This window comes from Punctularia strigosozonata (assembly GCF_000264995.1).
Source record: "Punctularia strigosozonata HHB-11173 SS5 unplaced genomic scaffold PUNSTscaffold_5, whole genome shotgun sequence".
In the NCBI taxonomy this organism is placed as follows: Eukaryota; Fungi; Basidiomycota; class Agaricomycetes; order Corticiales; family Punctulariaceae; genus Punctularia; species Punctularia strigosozonata.
Window position 1 is genome coordinate 780584 of NW_006767437.1, and position 10015 is coordinate 790598.

General features: G+C 58.9%; 3 protein-coding genes across 3 annotated transcripts in view; all 3 read left to right on the forward strand.

Annotated features, from left to right (window-relative positions):
- Positions 1–291: 291 nt before the first annotated feature.
- Positions 292–7601, forward strand: PUNSTDRAFT_66829 (uncharacterized protein; the record flags this gene model as incomplete). The annotated part of the gene is made up of 11 exons (XM_007382847.1): positions 292–414; positions 472–490; positions 551–1195; positions 1250–1495; positions 1554–2653; positions 2706–3553; positions 3603–3746; positions 3775–3899; positions 3948–4116; positions 4180–7032; positions 7085–7601. The coding sequence occupies 11 exons, from the start codon at positions 292–294 to the stop codon at positions 7599–7601; spliced, it is 6789 nt and encodes a 2262-aa protein (XP_007382909.1).
- A 563-nt stretch (positions 7602–8164) lies between these two features.
- Positions 8165–9549, forward strand: PUNSTDRAFT_51854 (Osmotin thaumatin-like protein). Its single transcript, XM_007382848.1, has 5 exons — positions 8165–8699; positions 8761–9024; positions 9089–9168; positions 9232–9273; positions 9338–9549. Exons 1-5 carry the CDS (start codon positions 8644–8646, stop codon positions 9400–9402), a joined length of 507 nt encoding a protein of 168 aa, XP_007382910.1. The 5' UTR covers positions 8165–8643; the 3' UTR covers positions 9403–9549.
- A 22-nt stretch (positions 9550–9571) lies between these two features.
- PUNSTDRAFT_143134 (uncharacterized protein) overlaps positions 9572–10015 on the forward strand; it is a gene marked incomplete at its 5' end in the record, with an annotated part of 1939 nt that continues 1495 nt past the window's right edge. The window contains one exon of the mRNA XM_007382849.1: positions 9572–9971. Coding sequence (XP_007382911.1) covers positions 9572–9971 — 400 coding nt within the window. The remainder of the gene's footprint in view (positions 9972–10015) is intronic.

Here is a 10015-nt window from a genome sequence, read left to right on the forward strand (position 1 = left end):
CTCGGCGCCTCGATTCGACATGAGCGTTGGAGTACGGCGTGCGATAAGGGTTCTGTTCGGCGGTTTGGTGCCCGCGTAGATCCACACATCAGACAGAGCGTATGCTCCCACCCGCAAGAAGCCGCACACCTCGCACACCTAACCAGAACCTAGGGCGCGCGTCTTACGTCAGCCACGATCGTGCCCGTCGACCTTCCCCATGCATGCCAGCGTCAAAATTTGGGGAAGTTCGGCACGGGCGCACGCCCTCTCTTTACCTCCAACCACCACCACCCGGGACAGTCGCTCGCGATGTCCAAGTACGATCACGGTAGAGTCTCCCAATTCGTGGGTGGCAACTCCCTCGAGACCGCGCCTCCCAGTCGCGTCAAGGACTTCGTCCAGACCCACGGAGGTCATACGGTTATCACCAAGGTATATGCGTTTCGTCGGGACACATTTACGTGGCTAACAGTGCCCTTTACTCGATAGGTCCTGATTGCGAACAACGGTAGACTTCACTCTGTCTCACGGTCTAATATGGAAAGTTCCTGATGATTGATGCGTTAAGGTATCGCCGCCGTCAAGGAGATCCGCTCAGTCCGCCAATGGAGCTACGAAACTTTCGGCACAGAGCGGGCCATCGAATTCACGGTCATGGCTACGCCGGAGGACCTGAAGGTCAATGCCGAGTATATCCGCATGGCCGACCGCTACGTCGAGGTGCCCGGGGGTACCAACAACAACAACTACGCGAACGTCGAATTGATCGTCGATGTGGCTGAGCGCGCCGGTGTCCATGCTGTATGGGCCGGTTGGGGCCACGCGTCCGAGAACCCCCGATTACCGGAGAGCCTCGCCGCCAGCAAGCACAAGATAGTTTTTATCGGTCCCCCGGGCAGTGCCATGCGCAGCTTGGGTGATAAGATCTCGAGTACGATCGTCGCCCAGCACGCCGAGGTACCCACGATGGCGTGGTCCGGAACGGGCATCACCGACACTGTCCTGTCGGAAGGCGGTTTTGTGACCGTACCGGATGGTGCATACCAGAATGCATGCGTCACGAGCGTTGAGGAAGGCTTGGCCAAGGCGGAACAGATCGGCTTCCCGGTCATGATCAAGGCTAGTGAAGGTGGAGGAGGCAAGGGTATTCGGAAAGTCGAGAGTCCGGATGCCTTCAAGAATGCCTACAATGCTGTGATGGGCGAAATTCCAGGTTTGTTTGGATTTCTTATTTCAATTGGGACATGTAATAACACACGATCAACAGGCTCGCCTATATTCATCATGAAGCTTGCCGGCCAGGCCCGCCATTTAGAGGTGCAGCTTCTTGCAGACCAGTATGGCAATGCCATTTCGCTTTTCGGACGTGACTGCTCCGTCCAGCGTCGTCACCAGAAGATCATTGAGGAAGCTCCTGTGACCATCGCGAAGGAAGATACTTTTGAGCAAATGGAGCGCGCCGCTGTCCGTCTCGCTAAACTTGTCGGTTACGTGAGTGCCGGCACCGTGGAGTGTAAGTTGGAAAGGCATCGCTATTTTTACGAATCGTTGACACATATGCCTCTTTCTAGACCTATACAGTCACGGCGAGGACGTATTCTACTTCCTCGAGTTGAACCCTCGTCTTCAAGTCGAGCACCCTACCACGGAGATGGTTTCGGGCGTCAACCTACCCGCTGCCCAGCTTGCGGTCGCGATGGGCGTCCCACTCCATCGCATTCGCCATATCCGTCAGCTGTACGGACTTGATCCCCACGGGGCCTCCGAGATTGACTTTGAAATGTCCAAGCCCGAGTCGAATCAACTGCAGCGCAAGCCGAGGCCGAAGGGCCATGTTGTCGCCGTCCGGATCACGGCGGAGAACCCAGACGCTGGCTTCAAGCCTTCGTCCGGTTCGTTGCAAGAACTCAACTTCCGTTCGAGTACCAACGTCTGGGGCTACTTCTCCGTCGGCTCCGCCGGTGGTTTGCACGAGTTCGCCGACTCGCAGTTTGGACACGTCTTTGCGTATGGTGCCGACCGTGGCGAGAGCCGCAAGAACATGATCGTCGCGTTGAAGGAGCTCAGCATCCGTGGTGACTTCAGAACCACTGTCGAGTATCTCATCAAGCTCTTGGAGATGAAGGCGTTCGAGGAGAACACGATCACGACTGGCTGGCTGGACTCCTTGATCAGCAGCAAGCTCACTGCTGAGCGTCCCGATGCGACCCTCGCGGTCATCTGTGGAGCCGTCACGAAGGCGCACCTCGCGTCAGACGCCTGCTGGGCGGAGTACAAGCGAATTCTCGACAAGGGCCAGGTCCCTGCTCGTGATGTGCTCAAGTCCGTATTCGTTATCGAGTTCATCTATGACAACATCCGATACTCCTTCACGTGCACCCGGTCGTCCGCGACGCAGTGGACGCTTTACCTCAATGGTGGCAGGGTTCTCGTCGCTGCACGCCCCTTGGCCGATGGTGGTCTGCTCGTGCTCATGGACGGCAAGAGTCACTCCGTCTACTGGCGCGAGGAAGTTGGCGCTCTTCGCCTCATGGTGGATGCAAAGACCTGCTTGATCGAGCAAGAGAACGATCCGACACAGCTCAGGAGTCCGTCACCGGGCAAGTTAGTTCGCTTCCTCGTCGACAGCGGCGACCACATCAAGGCTGGCGAGCCTTACGCCGAGATCGAGGTATGCTCTCAGATACATCCCTAGTGTTACCGCTGCTGACGTCTCGTTTCAGGTCATGAAGATGTACATGCCTCTCGCGGCTACTGAGGACGGTACCGTCCAGTTCGTCAAGCAAGCTGGCGTTACTCTCGAGCCTGGAGACATTATCGGCATTTTGGCACTTGATGACCCTGCTCGTGTCAAGCACGCCAAGCCCTTCGACGGCCTTCTCCCTGATATGGGCGTTCCTAACGTCATCGCCAACAAGCCGCACCAGCGCCTCGCCTACTGCTTGGGCGTCCTCAATGACCAGCTCGACGGCTACGATAACCTAGCCACTATGAATGCCATCTTCAAAGAGTTGCTCGATGTCCTCCATGATCCCGAACTGCCCTTTGGCGAGGTCAGTGCTATTCTGGCCACGTTCTCTGGCCGTTTGCCTCCCAAGCTTGAGGATAGCATCCGCGCCGCCATCGAGTCTACCAAAACCAAGGGCGATGGCGCCGAGTTCCCTGCTCCCCGCCTGAAGAAGATCCTGGATCACTTCGTTCAAGATAATCTTCGGGCTCAGGACCGTGCCATGTTCCGCACTCAGTTCGGTCCCTTATTCGATGTCGTGGAGCGCTACGTCGGTGGCATGCAGGTCCACGAGAAGAACACGTTGGCGCAGCTACTGAACAAGTTCTCCGACACAGAGAAGCTTTTCGGAGGCAGCATCGAAGCCCGGGTTCTGCAGCTTCGCGAAGAATTCAAGGACGACCCGGACAAGGTCGCAGCGCTAGTGTTCAGCCACATTCAGGCGCAATGCAAGGCGAAACTCGTCATGCTCATTCTCGATTATGTCAAGTCGCGGGGCTGGCCGTCCACCGCGGAGAGTCGACTTCGTGATGCTCTGCATGCCCTAACAGCGCTTGAGACTAAGTGAGTTGGCATCGAATGCGGCATCCTGCTGGGCTGACGGTATCCTTAGATCGTCCACCAAGGTTGCGTTGAAGGCGCGCGAGGTGCTGATCTCGTCATCCATGCCATCCTATGAGGATCGTCGCGTCCAGATGGGCAATATCCTCAAGGCGGCGGTTACCAACACGTACTATGGCGAAAACGCCGGCAACAGGTAATTCGTATGCTGGTTTTGTTGGTAGTCTTGCTAATTGTGTTGTCAGGACGCCGAACGCGGACGTTCTTCGTGAGCTCACTGACTCGAGGTACACCGTGTACGATGTCCTCCCGTCGTTCTTCGATAGCTCGGATCCCTGGACCGCCCTTGGTGAGTTGTGCCTCTGATGCTGCACCTTCTCAACTAATTTGAGGATAGCCGCCTTGGAGGTTTATGTCCGCCGCGCATACCGTGCATACCATCTCCTGTCCATCGATTACGAGGAAGGTGACGGTGCCGACGACGGTGACGACCCACACGTGGTCCTCTGGCGGTTCAACCTAGGATCGTCGCCGTCGCCGCCCTCGACGCCGCGGTATGGCCCAGGGTAAGTTAGCTGAGTCGCCGCATCATACCTTTGCTCACATGTCCGCGGTAGTGAACTGGCTAGCCGCCGCGCAGCGTCGGTCAGCGATCTCACGTACATGATTAACCGGCATCAGTCGCAGCCTGTACGCCACGGCGCCATCGCTTCTTTCCCTAACCTTGCCGCTCTTGATCGCGGGTTTGCAAACGTCGCCTCTTTGTTGCCTCAATTCGATGCCGCCGAATACAGGGAGAAGTACGGAAACAATAGCCAGCCTCCCAACGTCCTCAACCTTGCTCTCCGTATCTTCAATGAAGCGGACGATCTGTCTGAAGCCGCCTGGTCTGACGCTATCCAGTCTTTGATCAACAAGAACCGCAAGGTCCTGAATGAGCATGGCGTACGCCGTGTTTCCGTGCTCATCTGTCGTCCGGAGCAATATCCCTACTACTACACTCTGCGCGACATGGGCAAGTCCTGGGACGAAGAGCGTCACATTCGTAATATCGAACCTGCACTTGCCTTCCAGCTCGAGCTAAGCCGCCTCTCCAACTACAACCTCACCCCGTGCTTCGTCGAGAGCAAGCAGATCCACATCTACCACGGTGTCGCAAAAGATAATCAGCTCGATAATCGCTTCTTCATCCGCGCACTCGTCCGCCCTGGCCGTCCTGGAGGAAATATCACCACCGCGCAGTACCTTATCTCCGAGACCGATCGCCTCGTTGCGACCACGCTCGACGCCCTCGAAGTTGTCAGTGCTCAATATCGCAACGCTGACTGCAACCACATCTTCATGAACTTCGTGTACAACCTTCCGGTCACCTACGACGACGTTTTGGCGGCGATCTCCGGTTTCCTTGAACGCCACGGCAAGCGCCTGTGGCGCCTCCACGTCACCTCTTCCGAAATCCGCATTGTCCTTGAGGATAAGGAGGGTAACGCGACGCCAATACGGTGCATCATCGAGAACGTATCTGGCTTTGTTGTCAATTATCACGGGTACCAGGAGATCGTGACTGATAGGGGGACGACGATCCTTAAGTCCATAGGCGAGAAGGGTCCGCTGCATCTCCAGCCGGTTCACCACCCGTACGCCGTCAAGGAGTCGCTGCAACCGAAGCGTTACGCCGCGCACATCATCGGCACCACTTACGTCTACGACTTCCCCGATCTGTTCTCCAAGGCTTTGTTCAACCTCTGGGGCAAGGCTCGCAAGGCTAACCCCGCGTTGACCTTACCGAAGAAGCTGCTTGAATCGCGGGAGCTGGTGCTCGATGAACACGATCAGTTGCAGGAAGTAGACCGTGCTCCCGGTAACAACACCTTCGGTATGGTCGGTTGGGTCTTCACCATGAGGACGCCTGAGTACCCGTTGGGACGGAAGGCGGTCGTGATCGCCAACGACATCACCTACAAAATCGGTTCGTTTGGTCCCGTCGAAGATCAATTCTTTTACCTTGCTTCTACATATGCCCGCGAGCACGGTCTTCCTCGCATCTACCTATCTGCTAACTCTGGTGCTCGCATCGGGTTGGCCGAGGAGGCGCTTGGCCTGTTCTCAGCCGCATGGAACGATGAGTCCGCACCTGAGAAAGGCTTCAAGTACCTTTACCTCACCCGCGAGAACTTCCTCAAGCTCGAGGAGACGGCCCCCGGCGCTGTTCGTACGGAGGAGATTGAAGAGAGCGGCGAGAAGCGATACTTGATCACAGATGTCATCGGAACGCAGGATGGTCTCGGAGTGGAGTGTTTGAAGGGCTCTGGTCTCATCGCCGGGGAGACATCTCGTGCATACGACGACATCTTCACGATCACACTGGTTACCGCTCGGTCCGTCGGCATCGGCGCTTACCTCGTTCGCCTCGGCGAGCGTGCGGTGCAGGTTGAGGGCCAGCCGATCATCCTCACTGGTGCGCCCGCGCTGAACAAGGTGCTCGGACGGGAGGTCTACACGTCCAACCTGCAGTTGGGTGGCACGCAGATCATGCACAAGAACGGTGTATCCCACCTCACCGCGTCGAGTGATCTCGAGGGTGCCACGCACATTCTCGAGTGGATGTCCTACGTGCCGGCATCCAAGGGCGAGAAGCTACCCATCCTCGAGAGCACGGACTCCTGGGACCGCGACATCGCCTACAAGCCGCCCAAGGGCGCGTATGACCCGCGCTGGTTCCTCGGCGGCAAAACGGACGAGGCGAACTCTGAGTGGCTCAGCGGCTTCTTCGACAAGGACTCGTTCCAGGAGACGCTCAGTGGTTGGGCGCAGACCGTCGTCGTCGGCCGTGCGCGCCTCGGCGGCATTCCGATGGGCGCGATTGCGGTCGAGACGCGGACTATCGAGCGCATCGTGCCCGCAGACCCGGCGAACCCATCCTCGTTCGAGCAGCGGATCATGGAGGCTGGCCAGGTGTGGTACCCCAACTCGGCGTACAAGACTGCGCAGGCGATTTTCGACTTCAACCGTGAGGGCCTGCCGCTGATCATCTTCGCCAACTGGCGTGGTTTCTCCGGTGGTCAGCAGGACATGTACGACGAGGTGCTCAAGCAGGGCTCGAAGATCGTGGACGGCCTGTCGAGCTATAAGCAGCCCGTGTTTGTGTACATCGTACCGAACGGTGAGCTGCGTGGTGGCGCGTGGGTCGTGCTCGACCCGAGCATCAACGCTGAGGGACGTATGGAGATGTACGCCGACGTCGAGGCGCGCGCGGGTGTGCTGGAGCCTGAGGGCATCATCGAGATCAAGATGCGCAGGGACAAGATCCTCACGCTCATGGAGCGGATGGATGCTACTTATGCCCAGCTCAAGCGGGATAGCAAGGACCCCAGCAAGAGCGCCGAGGAGAAGGCGCAGGCGGCTGAAGCGCTTGCCAAGCGCGAGCAGTTCTTGCAGCCTACCTACAAGCAGATCGCGCTCTTGTACGCCGACCTTCACGAGTAAGTGCCCACGAGATATGGTAGTTGAATTGGCTACTGACACGATTGTCAGCCGTACCGGTCGCATGGAGGCGAAAGGTTGTGCCAAGCCGATGGTGTGGAAAGATGCTCGTCGGCGCTTCTACTGGCGCGTGCGCGCCCGGCTCGCTTATAGCGCCGCGCTCGAGAAGCTCGCGCAGGCGTCGCCCATCTCGACGCACGAGTACCGCACGCGTCTGCTGGACACGTTGAGCCAGATCAATGACCTGCCTGACGCGCGCGCGCAGGCGGAGGCGCTTGAGCAGCTCGACCTCGCGCCGACGCTGAGCCAGCTCAAGGCGGACGCGGTCGCGAAGCGGCTCCTCGACGTCGGCCGGGACGACCGCAAGGCGATGGTGAGCGGCCTTGCGAAGATGGTGGACAACCTCACGGCGGACGAGAAGGAGGCACTGCGCGCCGCGCTGGCGAGTCAGGGACGGAGTCCTGGTCAGTTCCCGTTTCGCGCCCCTGCCCCGTTCACTTCTCTGCTTGGTGTTTTGTCCCCGGTCAGGACGCTGATATCATTTTCGTTCAGGCCCTCCGAGTTATGAGACTGCATGAACGGACGACGGTGTTACGACGCGCGTTTTCTAACGAGGTTTTTTTTTGCTACGATCATCCAATCACGTCTGCTCGCATATGCTCACACATCCAACTGTCTCTTTTGTTCTTGCTTTGCTTCGGTCATATGCTGTCGGTCATCATCTAGATCATCTGCTCCTGTATAGATTACCCAAATAGATTCATCATTTCCTGAGGCCATTCGATTGCCCTCGATGCGAATCTCATTACCCGGTAATTGGGGCGTTCACCGTCTGATGCGCACTCTTCACGAGGCTCGCGCGCTGGACGGGCATGACGGCATCCTGTGCGTATCCTTGCCTTGAATAGCGACATGGGTGCTCTTGGTTTCGGATATATACTTCCATGTGCTGAGCAGTACTGAGGCTATGAATCTCTCTCGGCGACCATGACCGACAACAACACGCGGTCTGAGCCAACACCGTTCCCCCATTCCTTCACTTTGACGTTGCCCACTGCGTTCTAGATTTTGCACACGCACGGAAGCTTCATCGGACTGGTCGCCGGATCATTTGGGCGTTCTGTGGCGGTCTCTTCAGATCTATAGCGTGCAAGTATACGCCGGCATCAATCCCGCTCGGCCTTTTGAGCACCCAAGAACCTGCAAGAATCCCGCCTGCGTCATGCGCGATGCATCACAAGGCGTTCTGCGCCCGTTCCCCTTCTTGTTCTTCTCGTTCTTCCCCGTTCTTTGCCTTGGCCGGTCGCACGTCAGGCGGGCAGGAAGGCCCGACGACCGCGCATGAGCGAGCGGCGAGGCTCCATCGGCATGACGGGGTTTCCCTTGTGGTCAACGCGGAGCCAGGCGTCCGCCATGAGAACGTCCTGGGACATCGGGGGGACATGTGTGGCATTACTTACCTCTTGGGATTGGGGAGATGGATCGCCAGAGGGTCGGCGCTGGGTGCCGTATATATAAAGACGGCGATGTAGGAGCAATGGCTACAGCAGAGGACTACCGCACGTTGCTTCTCTACTTGCCTAACGACCCAAGACTCCTTGCAATTCATCATGTTCCCCAGCATTGCGTTGACCCTCGCCGCCCTCGCAGGTCTCGCTGCGTCCACGTACGTCCCTTCCTCGCTGCGCGTCCGAGAGCAGACATGTTCACCAGGCTCCTCCGCCCAGGACGATCACCGTCGTCAACCACTGCAGTTCCGCGGTCGACCCAGGCTTCTTCCCCGCGGCGAACAACGGCGCGCTCGGCGGCTTTGCGCTGGCGGCGGGCGCGTCGCAGGCCGTGACGCTCCCGTCCGGCTACAGCGGGCGCGCGTGGGGCCGCACCGGGTGCGACGACGCTGGTGTGTGCACCACCGGGAGCTGCTCGGGCGGCGTGAACTGCACCGCGCCTGCCGCCGCAGGGCCCACGCTTGCGCAGTTTACGATCAACGGGTGAGCTTCGTCGTCGCGTACTCCGAGCGAGGACGCTGAAAGATGTGGGGCGGGGGCGGGGCAGGTTCTCGAACCTGGACTTCTTCAATCCGGGCGTTGCGGACGGGTTCAACATCCCGGTGACGATCACTCCCGGCGCTGGCTGTACGTGACGGATATGTCCGTCCTCCGAGTACACGCGGTATTGACATCGGGATGCTTGTGCAGGCTCGACTGCTGCTGTGACGTGCTCGAACGCCGCTGGAGCTGGTAGGCATTTCTTCTTGCCGCCTAAATCTATTGCCGGTAACCGATCTGACTGTCCCGCTCGTAGGTAACGGCTGCGGTGCGACTTCTACCTGCCCGACCGGTACCGCCTACACCCTCTCCTTCTGCTGAGAGTTCTTTCCCCATCAAAAACTCGGACTTACATATGGACTCTACGGACACATGTACTAGCGCACTGTAATGGCTCTTGTAAACATTCGTCGTAGCAATATGAACAAAACGCTGCCTTGCAGACGAAATGCCGCTATATGCCGTGGCAAGCAACTCCATCGCCGAAACGATGTCCGGTCTTCCGCCACAACCACCACCACCACCGTCAGAACCGTCGCAGACCGCCCTCACCACCCCGGCAACCGATGCCCTCCTCGAGCCGCTGAACGACCTCCAATCCCTTGCGCACACCCTATTCGCCTCGCTCTCCCCCGCGCACACCAAGCCCCCGCCCGCGCCGCCGCTCACAGCCTTCCTCGATGCGGACGCGCGGCTCGCGGACGCCGTCGCGCTAGCGCGCGTGCACCAGGCCCGCCAGCGCCGGATCGAAGCGCTCAAGGCCGACATCGGGAGGCTCGACGCGCGCTGGCGCGATATCTGCGCCGAGCTGGAACGCGGGCGGAGGGAACTCGAGGCGGCGATCGAGGAGGGCGAGGTGCGCGTCCGCGCCATGCAGAAGGCGAAGGACGGTACGTCTTGTGCCCTTTTGCCCCCCCCCCCCCCCCCCCCCCCC